The sequence below is a fragment of the Falco rusticolus genome, chromosome 18, assembly GCF_015220075.1.
Source record: "Falco rusticolus isolate bFalRus1 chromosome 18, bFalRus1.pri, whole genome shotgun sequence".
Lineage (NCBI taxonomy): Eukaryota > Metazoa > Chordata > Aves > Falconiformes > Falconidae > Falco > Falco rusticolus.
In genome coordinates, this window is record NC_051204.1 from 6663782 (window position 1) to 6680015 (window position 16234).

Consider the following 16234-nt stretch of genomic DNA (forward strand, 5'->3'; position numbering starts at 1 on the left):
GGGGCAGCTGAGGTGTGAAGTGGTGACAGCGCACCCCTCACACGTGCATATGCCACATCCCTGTCCCCCAATCCGCCCATGTGAGCCCCCTCCCCATCCCTGTCATGCTTGTGCCCCTGCTCCCCTCACACGCTCTTGTGCCCCGGTGCATGGGCAGCACCGCCCTCCCCATCTCTCACACACCCTCATTGCTAAGCCCTTAATCTCCCAGCAGTGATGAGCCGGGGATCGCAGGACAAGCCGTGGGGAGGGCCCAGGAGCTACCCCAGCACCCACAGACCCTCCTAAACACCCCTGAACCTCCCCAAAATACACCCCACCCTCCCCAAATACCCCCCCACCCCCTACATACCCCTTATATATCCTTTAAATGTTCCCAAACCCCAACAGATGCCCCAAATCCCCTTGAAAGTCCCTCGGACTATCCAAACACGCTCTTCCAGACCCTCAGGTTACCTGAACCCTACCGGATACCCCTAAAATTACCCCCCTGACCCCCAACAGGTACCCCTGGATTCCAGCAACATCCAGCCCGGACAGCCCTCACCATGTCAGAGTCAGAGGAGAATGGAGAGGGTGAGTCTTGGGGGGGTCTCAGAGAGGATATGGGGATCCTTGGGAAAAAGTGGGGGGTTCCCAATGAGATGGGGAGGTCCCTGGTCTGTGGGACGTGGGCATTCAGGGGTGGTCCCTGTGTGGCCAGGGGTTCCCGTGGTTGGAAGGCTTTGGGGGGGATCTGGGAAGGTTTGGGGAGTCCTTGTCTCTCCCTTGACTGTCCTCCCCACCCCCAGGACCCCCCAAGGAGGTGCCGTCCTTCACTGAAGCCATGGCACAGCCCCTGGGGTGGCCGATAGCCGAAGGCAATGGGGGTCCAGCAGGCGGAGGGACCCCCCCAGGTCACCGTCAGCGACGACCCCCCCACCCCAAACACAAGGGTCAGGGTTCCGGGGGGGTCCATCGCTCCCCTCGTGCCCTCTTCTGCCTCCGCCTCAACAACCCCATCCGCCGTGCGGCAATCAGCATTGTCGAGTGGAAGTGAGCTGGGTTTTTTTTGGGGGGAAAAATAATAAGTTTTGGGGCCCACGGGGGGATGCAGCAGTGGGGACCAGCTCGGTGCAGGGGGGGAAGCTGGGGAGCAGCCCCCCTACCTGCTGCCCCCCCCCCCCTTCGCTTTAATCACAGGCCCTTCGACATCCTCATCCTCGCCACCATCTTTGCCAACTGCGTGGCCCTGGGTGTCTACATCCCCTTCCCCGAGGACGACTCCAATGCTTCAAACCACAACCTGGTGAGGCCCCCCTACCCCCCCAAAAAAAGGGAGGTCACCCCCCCCCCCTCCACATCCAGTATCCTTAACTGGTCCCAGTCAGGTGCTGGTTTACCTCGTTTAGGGATAATGCTTAATGAAGCCGCTTTGGGTGCCGGAAGGAATCAGGAATGTGGGGGTCTGCCCTCGGTGGGAATGTGGGGGGGCTGGGGGAAGGACAGTGGGGTCCCAGACACTTTGTGCAGAGGGGGGATGTCTGTGGGGGGGGCAGAGAGCTTCCTGGATGTCTGGGTTCCCTGAGGCACGTGCCACACGTGTTCCCCTCGCACACGCGTGTGCCGTTGCCTTAAGCAGCTTACCCGGCGCCGGGGTAGGCGCTAATCCCAGCTTAGCTGCCCCAGACACCTGGGTCCCTGGAGAAGGGGATGCTGGGAAGCAGGATGGAGGGATCCCAAATGCCACTGTCCCTTTTTCCCGAGGAGAAGGCGACATGGGGAGGGGAGGTGGGACACCAGGGTGGGTGACCTTTGTCCCCTGGGAGAAGGGGGTGCCGAGCCACCCCACAGAGCCCCTGGTGGGGGGGTTATACGACGGGGGCAGCCCCAAATGCTGGGGTCCCCCCCCACGTGCCCCCTCTCCCTGCTTCCAGGAGCAGGTGGAGTACGTCTTCCTCATCATCTTCACGGTCGAGACCTTCCTGAAGATCATCGCCTACGGGCTGGTCCTGCACCCCAGCGCCTACATCCGCAATGGCTGGAACCTCCTTGACTTTGTCATCGTCATTGTGGGGTGAGGAATCGTCCCCGGGGGGGTGGACACAAGTGAAGAGAGGGGGTGCAAATGCGTATGTGTGTGTGTGTCCCACCCCAAAAATCTCCCTCAGGCTCTTCAGTGTCATCCTGGAGCAGGCGTCGCACAAACCCGGCGAAGCTCACCACATGAGCGGGAAACCGGGGGGCTTCGATGTCAAAGCCCTGCGTGCCTTCCGCGTCCTCCGGCCCCTCCGCCTTGTCTCTGGCGTTCCAAGTGAGATTGGTTTGGGGGGGGAAATCAGGCGTGGCACAGTTTTTTGGGGGCCTCCCCACCTCCTGCCAGCCCACCCCCCACTGTTTTTCCCTCCAGGTCTTCACATCGTCCTCAACTCCATCATGAAAGCCATGGTGCCGCTCCTGCACATCGCCCTGCTCGTCCTCTTCGTCATCATCATCTATGCCATCATCGGCCTCGAGCTCTTCATCGGCCGCATGCACAAGACCTGTTTCTTCATCGGATCTGGTAATGGCATGGGGGAGGGGGTGGGTGTCACCACCCCATGCCCCGCTCCCAGGGACCCCCACAGTGTCCGGGTCCCTCAGTGAAGGGCATTTGTGGACCCCTACCCACCCAGTGACACCCCAGCGAGGGCACATGGGCCCCCTCAGCACCCCGAGATGCCCCTTAGAGCCCTTGACCTTCCCCGCACAACCCAAGCCCTCCCCTCACTCTATATGAGACACACCCCCAGCCCCCCGCGCCCTGATTTTGCCCCCACACAGAGGGGTGCTCCCAGCTCTCCTTGCTCCGTCTCTCTGTGCACTCATACCCCCCACTCCCCCCCACTCCCCCGTAATGCCCCAGGGGGACCCCCAACCCTATTTTAGGGGTGCTAACCCCCCCACACATTTCCCCTCCCCCAGATTTAGAATCGGAGGACGACCCCTCCCCTTGCGCTTTTTCGGGGCATGGCCGTGCCTGCCTGCAGAACAACACCGAGTGTCGGGGCCGCTGGGAGGGTCCCAACGGCGGCATCACCAACTTCGACAACTTCTTCTTTGCCATGCTCACCGTCTTCCAGTGCATCACCATGGAGGGCTGGACCGACGTCCTCTACTGGGTGAGCCCCCCAGGATTCTCACCACACCCCCCCCCCAAAATCCTTAACACCTCCCTCAGCCCCCCAGAATCCTCCCTGAACCTTCTCGCTGCCAGGACGGACCCCCCAAACCTCTGCCAGTGCCCAAGCGTCACCTGCATCACCCCACACACCTCTGAGGGGTGGGTCTGGGGTCCCCCGTCACCCCAAATCACCCTCTTACTCCCAAATCCCATCACTGTCACCCCAAATCCCACCCTACCACCACATTCCCCCCCCCCCTTACAGATGCAGGACGCGATGGGGCACGAGCTACCCTGGATTTACTTTGTCAGCCTCGTCATCTTCGGCTCCTTCTTCGTCCTCAACTTGGTGCTGGGGGTGCTGAGCGGGTGAGGGCGTTGTTAGTGTGTAATTAGCGTGCTGTTAGCGTGTGCGTGGGGGGCGGGTCACCTCTGTGCCTTCCCTCTTCAAGGGAGTTCTCCAAGGAGCGTGAGAAGGCCAAGGCCCGCGGAGACTTCCAGAAGCTGAGGGAGAAGCAGCAGATGGAGGAAGATCTCCGGGGCTACATGGACTGGATCACCCAGGCTGAGGACCTGGAGGGTGACGAGGAGGAAGGGGAACACGAGAAGCACCGTAAGTGGGTTCTAGGGGGTGGGGTGTGTCACAGCGGGGGGGCCTCCTCCAATCCTCAGCACCCCAAAACCTCCGTGTGCCCCCCTGCAACCGCAGGCCTGACCGCCGAGGACCTGATGGGGAAGCGGAAACCCCGGCTGAAGTGGTTGCGGCACGCCAGTCACTCCACCGACACCCACGGTAACAACCCCCCACCGGCTCCCCACGGCGTTTGCGTGCCAGCGACACCCCCACCCCCCGATATCGGGGTTCCCTTTGACAGCCCTTGCCCTGCCCCTGTGTCCCCAGCCAGCCTTCCCGGCAGCGAGACAACGTCAGTCAACACTGAGACGGCGGGTGAGGAGGATGCGCAGCCGACTGCCTGTGACCGCTGCTTGTGAGTGCCAAAACAGGCCCTGGGGTCTGGGACTCCCCCGTCGCCCCCCACGACCCTCCTTCCCCCCCAAATATCATTCATCGCCGTGGTGCCCCCCTGGATCCCAAAACTGAGCCCCACCGCGCCTCAACGCCACCTGGGAACCCCCTCCCTGTAGCTGCAGGAAGCTCCTAAGTGCCCCCCAGGACCCCAAAACTGACCCCAGCACCCCTAATGACCCCTACCAGGTACCCCACTTCCCCCCTCCCGCGATGACCACAGCTTCCTCTCAGGATCCCCCTAAATTTTGGGGTGACTCTGTGCTTTTTCCTCCCCAGGGGCAAAATTACAAAGACGAAATTTTGGTGAGTGAAGGAAAAATTTAGTGGGGGTGGTGGAAAAAAAGGGGGGTCACACAGTGGGGCCCCCCTACAACACCTCCCCCATGACAGGGTGTCTCCATAACCCCAAAATACCACCGCCTGTCTTTCCCATTCCCCCCGTACCCCCAAACGCACCCCCCCCTCAGGCGCCGCCTACGCCGCCTGAACCGCCTGTGGCGCCGGCGGTGCCGCGGGGCGGTGAAATCTGTCTCCTTCTACTGGACCGTCTTGCTCCTGGTGTTCCTCAACACCCTCACCATCGCCTCCGAGCACCACGGGCAGCCCCAGTGGCTCACCGAAACGCAAGGTACAACCGCCCCCAGCACCCCCCAGCACCCCCAGATTATTTTTTTTGGTGGGGGGAGGGTGTCCTCAAAAACCTCTTCTTTATCCTTGCCAAAAAAAAAAAGCTTATGCCAACAAGGCGCTGCTGTCGTTGTTCGCCGCTGAGATGGTGCTAAAGCTGTACGCCCTGGGCCCCGCCTGTTACTTCGCCAGCTTCTTCAACCGCTTCGACTGCTTCGTGGTGTGTGGCGGGGTGCTGGAGACGGCGCTGGTGGAACGAGGGGCCATGGAGCCCCTGGGCATCTCCGTCCTGCGCTGCGTCCGCCTCCTCCGCGTCTTTAAAGTCACCCGGTGAGGGGACGGTGCCGGGGCGCGGGGATGTGCGGCACCAGCCCACTCTGGCCATTCTACCAGTCGCGGTCCCAGTCCTTCCAGTAACCCCAGCGTCCTGTAGGCACTGGGCATCACTGAGCAACTTGGTGGGCTCCTTGTTGAACTCCATGAAGTCCATCGCTTCCCTCCTGCTCCTGCTCTTCCTCTTCATCATCATCTTCGCCCTGCTGGGCATGCAGCTCTTCGGGGGTCGCTTCAGCTTCGATGAGACCCAGACCAAGCGCAGCACCTTCGACACCTTCCCTCAGGCTCTGCTCACCGTCTTCCAGGTACCCCGAAACCCCGGGGGAGGGGGGGACCCTGAGACCTGTAGGAGACCCCAAAACCCATGGGGGACCTCAGAATCCACGGGGTCCCTGGAACCTGGGGGGGGGGGCAAATTGAATGGGGCACCCCAAAACCCATGGGGTGTCCCAAAATACGCTCCCTCACCCTCACTCTGAGGTGATGCCATGCCCTGACAGAGGACTGGGAGGTGGCAGCATACTGGGAGCACTGGGGGGTGTACTGGTGACGTGAGAGGGGGGACGCTGAGGTTTTGAGGTGACCCCGGTGTGTGGGGACCCCCAGATCCTGACTGGAGAGGACTGGAATGCGGTGATGTACGACGGGATCATGGCGTACGGTGGCCCCGTCTTCCCCGGAATGCTCGTCTGCGTCTACTTCGTCATCCTCTTCATCTGCGGGAACTGTACGTGGGCATACTGGGGATACTGGGAGTGGGTAACTGGGGGGATACTGGGAGTGGGTAACTGGGGGGAGGATACTGGGAGCGTGTAATGGGGGGAGGGTACTGGGAGCGTGTAATGGGGGGAGGATATGGGAGCGGGTAACTGGGGGGAAGATACTGGGAGCGGGTAACTGGCGGGATGATACTGGGAGTGGGTAATGGGGGGAGGATACTGGGAGCGGGTAACTGGGAGGGACTGGGAACAAAGCACGGGGTAACTGGGGAGCTGGTATGGGAGCCACCACAGTTGGGAATGAGACACTGAGAGCAGCGGGGGGACGGACTGAGAGCAGGCACAAACCCGGCAAGAGGGGCACTGGGGGGGGGCTAACTGGGAGCACTGGTTAACCCTTTGCTCCTCGCAGACATCCTCCTCAACGTCTTCTTGGCCATCGCGGTGGACAACTTGGCCGACGGCGACAACATCAACTCGGGGGGCGATAAAAAGTGAGTGGGGCCGCAGCGGGGGGCACCCAGACGCCTGGGCCCTGCGGCTGAGCCCCCGTGTTGTCCCCCATCCCGCCAGGGACAAGCCTGGGGAGGCGGAGAGCGGCGCAGGGAGCCAGGACGTGAGTGTGAAGGTGAGTGTGAGCAGGGCCCCCCCCTGCAGCGCGTGCACAGCCCTTACGCACTCAGCGCCCCCCTCCCCCCCTTTTCCCCTCCCAGATTGAGGGGGAGCAGCAGCAGGAGGAGGAAGAGGAGGAGGAAGAGGGCAGCGAGGAAGGTGAGCGTCACTGCCAGGCTGCCAGGGCCCACGGGTGGCGGTGGGGGGTGACAGCGCCCGCCGCAACGGTCCCTTGCAGGTGATGAGGAGGCTGCGGGGGAGCGGGACAGTCTGGGGGGGGCCCGGCTGGAGACCCTGGAGGAACCCCCCAAACCCAAGGTGGTGCCGATCCCCGAGGGCAGCGCCTTCTTCCTGCTGAGCAGCACCAATCCGTAAGAGGGGGCACTGGGAGCACTGGGAATACTGGGGCTGGGGACACGGAACACTGGGAGGCTGGGAGGGGGGAGAAACTGGAGGTACTGGATGCACTGGGGCTGGAAGGCTGGGGGCACTGAGAGCACTGGGGCACAAGGGACATGGTGGGACTGGGAGTACAGGGGGAGCTGGGACTGGGAGTACAGGGAGCACTGGGACTGGGAGAATGGACTGGGAGCACTGGGACTGGGAGTACTGGAGCTGGGGACATGAAACACGGGGAGGCTGGGACGGGGAGAAACTGGGAGGACTGGGAGAACTGGGGCATGGAGCACAAGGGACATGGTGGGACTGGGAGTATGGGGAGCACTGGGACTGGTACTGGGGACACAACAGATACAGTGGGTTTGGGACTGGAAATACAAGCTGGGGGAGCTGGGAGCACTGGGATACTGGCTCTGGTGTCACTGTGTGACCTATGATGGGGACTGGGGATGCCTGAGGGGAAACTGGGACTAACTGGGTTGGGGCGGGGGGGCTGGGAGCACTGGGGAAGGGCCACCCAGTAAACTGGGAACAGGGGGGGAAAGCACTGGGAGTAACTAACTGGGAGCACTGGTGCTAATGCGTGCTCGGCGCAGGCTGCGGGTGCGGTGCCACGCCCTCATCCACCACCACATCTTCACCAACCTCATCCTCGTCTTCATCATCCTGAGCAGCGTCTCGCTGGCTGCCGAGGACCCCGTCCGCGCCCACTCGCCCCGCAACCACGTGGGCTACTGGGGGGAACTGGGAGAATGGGGAGGGGCTCACTCACCCCATCGCGGGCTGGGGAGCTGCTTGCCCGGTGGGGCGCTGGGAGGAGTTGGGGGGGGCCTGGGGGGGGGCGGGGGGGCCTGGTGGGGGAGGGGGCCCTGCGGGGTGTCGGGGTTACCCCGTTTCCCACGCTCCCCCCCCAGATCTTGGGCTACTTTGACTACGCTTTCACCTCCATCTTCACCGTGGAGATCCTGCTTAAGGTACGCGGGGGTCCCCCAGGGGTTTGGGGGGGTCCCCCAGGGGTTTGGGGGGGTTCCCCGGTTTTGGGGGGTCCCTGCTGAGGGGCTGACGGTCTCCCCCAGATGACGGCCTTTGGCGCCTTCCTGCACAAAGGCTCCTTCTGCCGCAACTGGTTCAACCTCCTCGACCTGCTGGTGGTCAGCGTCTCCCTCATCTCCTTCGGCATCCAGTGAGCCGGGCAGGGGCACTGGGAGGCACTGGGGGTGCTGGGAAGCACTGGGAGTGCCGCTGGAGGCACTGGGAAAGCTGCTGGGGGCACTGGGAGCACTGGTGTCCCCTGCCACCCGCGGCAGCTCCAGCGCCATTTCGGTGGTGAAGATCCTGCGGGTCCTGCGCGTCCTGCGGCCCCTGCGAGCCATCAACCGCGCCAAGGGCCTCAAGGTGCCACACTGGGAGCACTGGGAGGGGGCAGGGGGCACCCGGAAGTACCTGTGGTGTCCTGCAGGCTGTACTGGTGGGACTGGGAGCACTGGGGTCCCCTACCTGTAGTGTGGGTGTCACTGGGGTGCTGATGGGGAGCACGGGTGTCCCTCTTGTCCCCGATACAAGGGTGGTCCAGGTGTCCCAGTGTCCCCAGCATCCCTGTTGTCCCTGTGTCCCCTGTGTGTCCCGGCGTCCCTGACGTCCGTCTGTCCCCGTCCCCAGCATGTGGTACAGTGCGTCTTCGTGGCCATCCGCACCATCGGCAACATCATGATCGTCACCACGCTGCTGCAGTTCATGTTCGCCTGCATCGGGGTGCAGCTCTTCAAGGTGAGGGGGGACAGGGCCTGGGGGGTCCCCAAACCCCCCCCTCAGGGGCCGGGGTCGCCCCAGACACCCCCAGGGGCCAGAGTCCCCCTGACCCCCAATTTCCTCAGGGTAAGTTCTACAGCTGCACCGACGAGGCCAAGCATACGCCAGGAGAGTGCAAGTGAGTCCTGGCCCCCCAGTGGCTCCCCCACACCCCCAACCTGTCCTGGTGGTCCTCAAGAGCGAGTGTGAGTGTGGGTGGGCGGTGAGCGCAGGGTGGGACTGGGGAGTGAGGGTGGGCTGTAGGTGCAGCGTGAGCCGAGTATGACTGGAGGTTGCGAGTGGAGAAAAAGTGCAAGTGTGGGCACTGGGTGAGTGTAGGCTCAACTATGAGTGCAGGCTGAGTGTAGAGTGAGTGTAGGCTGTGAGGGTGTACCCTGAGACTGAGAGTGCAGTGTGAGTGTGAGTGTGGGCCGAGTGCGAGTTTAGCTTACATGTAGGTGGTGTGCAGTTGTAGGGTGTGATTTGAGTGCATGTTGTGAGTGTACTGTGTGTGAGCGGGGCTGTACCTCTGTCCCTACCCGTGCGGAGTCCCTGTCCCCCCCAGACGCGGTGTCCCAGCTGTCGTCGTCGTCCCCCCCCCCCCACGTGCAGGGGCACCTTCCTGGTGTACAAGGACGGGGACGTCTCCCACCCCTCGGTGCGCGAGCGCCTGTGGCACAACAGCGACTTCAACTTTGACAACGTGCTGGCGGGGATGATGGCGCTCTTCACTGTCTCCACCTTCGAGGGCTGGCCCGCGTGAGTCCCGGGCAGTGAGGGGATGCGATGCCCCCCGCAGTGGGGGGTCCCTCAACCCCACCACATCGTCCCTGTCCCATCCCCCCAGGTTGCTGTACAAGGCCATCGATGCCAATGCCGAGGACCAGGGTCCCATCTACAACTACCGGGTGGAGATCTCCATCTTCTTCATCGTCTACATCATCGTCATCGCCTTCTTCATGATGAACATCTTTGTCGGCTTCGTCATCATCACCTTCCGGGCGCAGGGGGAGAGCGAGTACCGCAACTGCGAGCTGGACAAGAACCAGGTGCCTGGGGATGCTGCAGTGTCACCCTGTCACCCAACCCCCAGCTGCCGGTGGTGCGCCCCATGGCAGCCAGCGGTGTCACCCTCGCCCGCAGCGGCAGTGCGTGGAGTACGCCCTGAAGGCGCAGCCGCTGCGACGCTACATCCCCAAGAACCGCACCCAGTACCGTGTCTGGGCCATGGTCAACTCCACCGCCTTCGAGTACATCATGTTCGTCCTCATCCTTCTCAACACTATCGCCCTGGCCGTCCAGGTTGGGGGTGGGACGAGGGACCGTGGTGGTGAGGACGGGGCTAGGGGACATTTGGGGTCCCCGAGGGGTTGGGGTGGGGGGAGTGGGTGGTTACAGGCCCCCCCCCATCTGCCCCTGCAAAGCACTATGAGCAATCCAAGCCTTTCAACTACGTGATGGACCTGCTCAATATGGTGTTCACGGGGCTCTTCACTGTCGAGATGGTGCTGAAGATCATCGCCTTCAAACCACGGGTAGGCGCGCGTTGGGAGGGGGGGGAGGGGGTCACACAAGGAGGGGGCGGGTCCTCACCCCCACCCCGTACGCAGCACTACTTCTGCGATGCCTGGAACACCTTTGATGCCCTCATTGTGGTGGGCAGCGTGGTGGACATTGCTGTCACGGAGGTCAACGTGAGTCATGCACGCCCTGCCCCCCCCCCCCCTTTTTTTCCCCGGGGGTCCCCAGGACCTGGGAGGTTTTGGGGTCCCCCCGGCTGCTCCATGTCTGCGGTCCTCATGTCCATCTGTCTGTCCCATCTCCATCATCACGCTGTGTGCGACAGAATGGGGGTCACGTTGGCGAGGTATGGGGGGGTCTGGGGGGGTTGGGGTGGGGGGTGCACAGGAGTTTTGGGGCCCCCCTCAGCATCGCCCTGTGCCCCCCCCACCCCCGGCAGAGCTCAGAGGACAGCTCCCGCATCTCCATCACCTTCTTCCGCCTCTTCCGGGTGATGCGTTTGGTGAAGCTGCTCTCCAAGGGCGAGGGCATCCGCACCCTGCTCTGGACTTTCGTCAAGTCCTTCCAGGTGGGACACGGGGGGGACACGGGGGGGCGGGGGGTGTGACATCCTCTCATGCCCCTGCTCTGCCCCACACAGGCCCTGCCCTACGTCGCCCTCCTTATCGCCATGATCTTCTTCATCTACGCTGTCATTGGCATGCAGGTGAGGGGGCGCAGGGCGAAGGGGGGGTGGTCCCACACACCGACAGCCTCACCGTGTCCCCCCACCCTCCCCCCCATCCCCACCCCCACCCCAGACCTTCGGGAAGGTGGCGCTGCAGGACGGGACCCAGATCAACCGCAACAACAACTTCCAGACCTTCCCACAGGCCGTGCTGCTGCTCTTCAGGTGGGGCTGGGGGGGGTCCCTATGGTGGGGGGGAGGGGGGCGGGGCTCTGGGATTCCTATAGGACCCGGGTGGGGTCCGCACGTGCTCCCTGTGGCATTTGGGAGCCGCCATTCATTAGGGGCCCTTGGGTCGCTGTGCGGTACCTACAGAATCACTATAGGCTCCCTATAGTGTCCCTGGCCTCCCTGCAGCATCTCTGTAGGGTTCCTATAGGCCTCTCCTGTGGGCCATGTCCTGCAGCGTCACTCTATAGGGTGCCTATAGGCCTAGCAGGCGAGCACATGTGGGTCAGGGGGTGCGTGGGGGCCCTATAGAGTCCAGAGGGGCCTATAGGGTGCAGAGAGGCCCTGTAGGGTGCTGTGGGGTGCAGGTGCGCCACGGGGGAGGCCTGGCAGGAGATCATGCTGGCCAGCCTGCCAGGCAAGCGCTGCGACCCCGAGTCGGACACGGAGCCGGGGGAGGAGTTCACCTGCGGCAGCAACTTCGCCATCGCCTACTTCATCAGCTTCTTCATGCTCTGCGCCTTCCTGGTGAGCCCCACGGCACCGCTGCCCCACAGCGCTGCCGCAGCAACCCACCCTCCCCTCCAACGCTGCCGTTCCCCCTGCCCCAGATCATCAACCTCTTTGTGGCCGTCATCATGGACAACTTCGACTACCTGACGCGCGACTGGTCCATCCTGGGCCCCCACCACCTGGACGAGTTCAAGCGCGTCTGGTCTGAGTACGACCCTGCCGCCAGGTCTGTCACCTGCCACCCCCTCCCCCAGCCAGAGGCACCCAGGCGTGCACCCCCTCTCCCCCCCCAGTGACACCCTCCAACACCCTCCTGCGCCACAGGGGCCGCATCAAGCACCTCGACGTGGTGACGCTGCTGCGCCGGATCCAGCCCCCGCTGGGCTTTGGGAAGCTCTGCCCCCACCGCGTCGCCTGCAAGGTCAGCTGGGGTCTGGGGGTGGGGGGGAGGCACCCCCGATGCCTCGATTCACGCACACATCCCCTCCCCCCCCCCCATTCCCGTCATGCCAGCGCCTGGTGGCCATGAACATGCCCCTGAACTCAGACGGCACCGTGACCTTCAACGCCACCCTCTTCGCCCTGGTCCGCACCTCACTCAAGATCAAGACAGAAGGTTGGGAGCTGGGATGGGGGGACGACACGCAGACCCTTTGGGACCCCTACAGGGTAGCGGGGTGTGGCAGTCAGGGTGGGGCAGCCCCGCCTTCCCTGCCTCCACCCCTACCTGCCCCCCTCAGGGAACCTGGATGTGGCCAACAAGGAGCTGCGCGCTGTGATCAAGAAGATCTGGAAGAGGACGAAGCCCAAGCTGCTGGATGAGGTCATCCCCCCACCTGAGGGTGAGTGTGTCCCCCCCGAGGCGCCCCCTCCTCCCACGGCGCACCCCTGACCCCGCTGTGTGCCCCCCCACCCCGCAGAGGAGGAGGTCACCGTGGGCAAGTTCTACGCCACATTCCTGATCCAGGACTATTTCCGCAAGTTCCGGCGGCGGAAGGAGCAGGGGATGCTGGGCCCCAGCGCTGGCCCCAGCAACGAGTGTGCACTGCAGGTGGGCCCCCGCCCCGGGGGGTGGGGTGGGGGGAGGGGGGGTCCCTGCTGTGACATCCTCCATCCCGCTGCAGGCCGGGCTGCAGACGCTGCAGGCACTGGGACCCGAGATGCGGCGGGCGCTGAGCTGTGACCTGGAGGGGGATGTAGGACCCACCAGCACCCAGGAGGAGCAGGAGCAGCTGACTTATGCTGTAAGCCCCGCCCCTGATATCGGGCCACGCCCACAGGCCACACCCATCACAAGCCCAACCCCTTTTTTGCAGGCCCCTGAGACACTGTACGGCTCCGCCCCCAGCCCCCCCAGCCTGGGGGAGCCCCCCCAGGCCCCCAGCCTGGCCCCCACCAACGGGGAGGACCCCGCGCCCCTTCCCCACACCACCCCCCATCACCCAGGTGGCAGGTACGGCTGGGGTGGGGCTGGGGGCACCCAGACACCGGGGATCCCCGCAGAGTTGTGGCGGGGTGCTGTGGCAGGGTGCTATGGCAGGGGTCCTCATGTGCTTGCGCGCAGGCGGCGCGAGGAGGAGGGGGGCGAGGACGAGGCAGCACCTGCTGAGAGTGGTGAGGAGCCAGCGGGGGACGGCAGCCATGAGGAGGACCTGGAGGGCTCAGCCCCCCGCCGCCGGTGGGTGGGGGACAGGTACGACCACACCCCCATCCCCTCCGACACCAGGGGTCACCCCACAACTGGGGGGAGGACATGGTGGGCACCCATCGGGTGTCCTTATGCCATCTGTCCCCCCTCCCAGGTCACCAGGGACCCTGCCCGCTCCCCAGCCCCCGCGCTGGGCTGGACAGGTGCCACGGGGAGGGTCGCTGCCGCTACCCGCCCGGCACTTCGCCCTCCACAACGGGACCCTCGAGGGGCAGCAGCTCAAGCGGCGCCGCCTGCTGCCCCCAACGCCCGCCGGCCGCAAGCCCTCCTTCACCATCCAGTGCCTGCGGCGCCAGGGCAGCTGCGACGACGAGCCCATCCCAGGCACCTACAACCCCTCGGGCCCCCCCGGCCCGGCCCGGCCACAGGTACCACGCACCGTGGGGTGGGGGTATGGTCGAGCATGTCGCAAACCCCTCTCACAACCTCCTGTCCCCACCAGGGTTACGGCAGCTCCGAGACGTGGCGCCTGGGGGGCTCCTCGCAGGCCTGGGCCACGGCGCCCACCCGCGGGCACGTCCTCTACGCACCCCTCATCCTGGTGGAGGGCAGCCCGCCGCCGGGGCAGGGGGCTGTGGGGAGCCTGCCACCGCTCTCCCGCTGGTTCGTGGGGGACCGTGGTCCCCCTGGCCCCCTCCGCCTGCGGCCCTGCGGCCCACGGGAAGCGCTGGCCCGTGGCTCAGCTGACAGCCTGGTGGAAGCCGTGAGTGCGCTGGGTGGGGTGGGGGTGTTGGGGATTGGGGCAGTGGGGGGGGGGTCCCACCTGGTACCAGCGCCTTCCCCTGCCTGCCCCCCAGGTGCTCATCTCTGAGGGGCTGGGGCTGTTTGCCCGCGACCCCAAGTTCGTGGCTGTGGCCAAGCGGGAGATCGCAGACGCCTGTGACATGACGATGGATGAGATGGAGAGTGCGGCCGCCGACCTGCTGACCCGCCGCCGGCCCGCCCCACCACCCGCCAGCGCCGCCATCTACAGCGACGAGGAGCCGCTGCGGCCGCCGGCTGAGGAGGAGCTGGCGGATGAGATGGCCTGTGTCGGCGGGTTCTAGGCGGGCTCCCACCGCACACAAAAAATAGTGCTTTTCCTCCAAAAAGATATTTTTCCCGTAACACAAAAGCAGAGTTTTCCTCAGAAAAAAGTTTCTCCTCTCAAAGGAAAGGGGGCAGCCTCAGAAAAATGGCAGTTTTCCTCAGAACCAACCCCTCAAACTGGGCATCACCTCAAAAAAAAAAAGTTTACCTCAGAAAAAGGGAGGGTCTTCTGGGGAAAAGGGGTATTTACCTCAGAAAACGAAAGGGTTTTCCTCAAAAACACACTTTTTTTTGCTAAAAAACAGGTTTCCTCAGACAACAGGATTTTTCCTCAGCAACAACCCCTCAAAATGAGGGTTACCTCAAAAAAAGTTTACCTCAGAAAAAGAGAGGGTCTTTTCCTTGGGAAAAGGGGAAGTTACCGCAGAAAACAAAGGCGTTTTCCTCAAAAAAATAAAGTTTGCTAAAAAAAAAAAGGGGGGGTGAGTTTTTCAGAAAAAAAGGATTTTGCCTCAACCAACCAACCCAAAACAGGAGGTTATCACAAAAAAAAATTTGACCTCAGTAAAAGGGAGGGTCTTTACTACAGAAAACGGGCTTTCAAAAAAAGAATTTTTTTGCTAAAAAAGGGGATTCCTCAGAAAACAGGATTTTTCCTCAGAAACAACCCCTCAAAATGGGGGTTACCTAAAAAGCAAAATTTACCTCAGAAAAAGGGAGGGTCTTTTCTTCAGGAAAAGTACTTACTACAGAAAACAAAGGGGTTTTCCTAGAAAAAATGTCTTTTGCTAAAAAAAAAAAGGGGGGGGGGGGTCCTCAGAAAAAAAAGAGGATTTTCCCTCAACTAACCAACCCAAAACAAGGTTACCTCAGAAACAACCCTACATCTTTTCCTTGCGAAAAGGGATAATTACCTCAGAAAAGGAGTGGGTTTCCTCCAAAAATGTTTGTTCTCAAAAAGAGGGGGTTACCTAAAGGAAAGGGAGGTTTTTTACCTCAGGAAAAGGGATATCCATTTACCTCAAAAGAGGAAGGCTTTAGCTTAAGTTTTTTTTAATGTTTCCCCGAGGAAAAAAAAAAAAAAAAAAAAAAAAAAAGGTTTTCCTTAAAGTAGGAGGAGTTCACCTCTTTATCCTAAGAACAGAAAACGGTGGTGGTGGTGGTATTACCTCAAAGAAACAGGTTTTCCCTCAGGAAAACAGGTGTTTACCTAAGAAAAGGTGGGGGGTTCCTCAAAAAAAAAAAAAAAATTCCTCAAAAGAAAGAGGGTTTTTCCTCAGGAAATACTTATCTCGGGGTGGGTGTCCTCAGCAAAGGAGACTTCTTCCTCAGAAAAGGGGTACCTACCTCACAGAAGGGGATTTTGCATCAGGAAAAAGGCATTTCTCTTTTTTTTACCTCAGTGAAAGTAAATTTTACCTCATAGGAATATTCTGCCTCAGGAATGAGGTGTTTTCACCTCAGGAAGGGGGATTTTTACCTCAAAAAAGGTAAACTTTACCTCACAGAAAAGGGTATTTACCTCAAACAAAGGAATTTAACACAAGAAAGAAAGTTTTACCTCAAAAAGAAAACCGAGTGTTTACCTCAAGGGAATTTTTGCCTCTCAGAATTTTACCTAGGGAAAAAGCATTTTTTAACCTCAGGAAGGTAAATTTTAACTCACAGAGAAGGGTTTTACCTCAGAAAAGAGGGTATTTTACCTCAGGGAGAAAGGTTTTACTTCAGTAAAATAGATTTTTACCTAGGGAAAGGTAGATTTACCTCACAGGAAGGTTTTTACCTCAGGAAGGAGAGGTTTTCACCTCAGAGAGGGGGATTTTGCCTCAGAAAAGGGGAATTTACCTCAGAAAAGGTAGATTTTACCTCACGGAAAAGACTCTCTACCTTCGGGAAGGGTCAGAAGATAATCACC

At 61.5% G+C, this 16234-nt stretch overlaps 1 protein-coding gene across 6 annotated transcripts; it reads left to right on the forward strand.

The window, feature by feature from the left end:
- The first annotated feature begins 218 nt into the window (after positions 1 to 218).
- On the forward strand, positions 219 to 14802 carry CACNA1F (calcium voltage-gated channel subunit alpha1 F). Of its 6 annotated transcripts, XM_037411147.1 has the most exons (47): positions 219 to 576; positions 792 to 1035; positions 1183 to 1288; positions 1917 to 2056; positions 2151 to 2293; positions 2390 to 2542; positions 2944 to 3140; positions 3408 to 3511; positions 3595 to 3755; positions 3852 to 3935; positions 4044 to 4131; positions 4449 to 4475; positions 4640 to 4800; positions 4904 to 5129; positions 5233 to 5440; positions 5742 to 5862; positions 6267 to 6348; positions 6428 to 6482; positions 6568 to 6625; positions 6705 to 6837; positions 7462 to 7591; positions 7780 to 7839; positions 7942 to 8048; positions 8173 to 8260; positions 8525 to 8632; positions 8740 to 8792; positions 9266 to 9412; positions 9501 to 9702; positions 9797 to 9955; positions 10078 to 10188; positions 10264 to 10347; positions 10500 to 10520; positions 10614 to 10742; positions 10815 to 10880; positions 10975 to 11066; positions 11438 to 11597; positions 11681 to 11808; positions 11907 to 12003; positions 12096 to 12198; positions 12323 to 12424; positions 12503 to 12633; positions 12707 to 12826; positions 12899 to 13035; positions 13147 to 13275; positions 13385 to 13658; positions 13733 to 13993; positions 14088 to 14802. In XM_037411147.1, exons 1-47 carry the CDS (start codon positions 549 to 551, stop codon positions 14334 to 14336), a joined length of 5967 nt encoding a protein of 1988 aa, XP_037267044.1. In that variant the 5' UTR covers positions 219 to 548; the 3' UTR covers positions 14337 to 14802. The 6 variants fall into 6 exon arrangements, 5 of the variants coding, with proteins under 5 accessions (XP_037267044.1, XP_037267041.1, XP_037267042.1 ...); XM_037411144.1 differs by having other exon boundaries at positions 3595 to 3935; XM_037411145.1 differs by lacking the exon at positions 10500 to 10520 and having other exon boundaries at positions 3595 to 3935.
- Positions 14803 to 16234: the final 1432 nt, after the last annotated feature.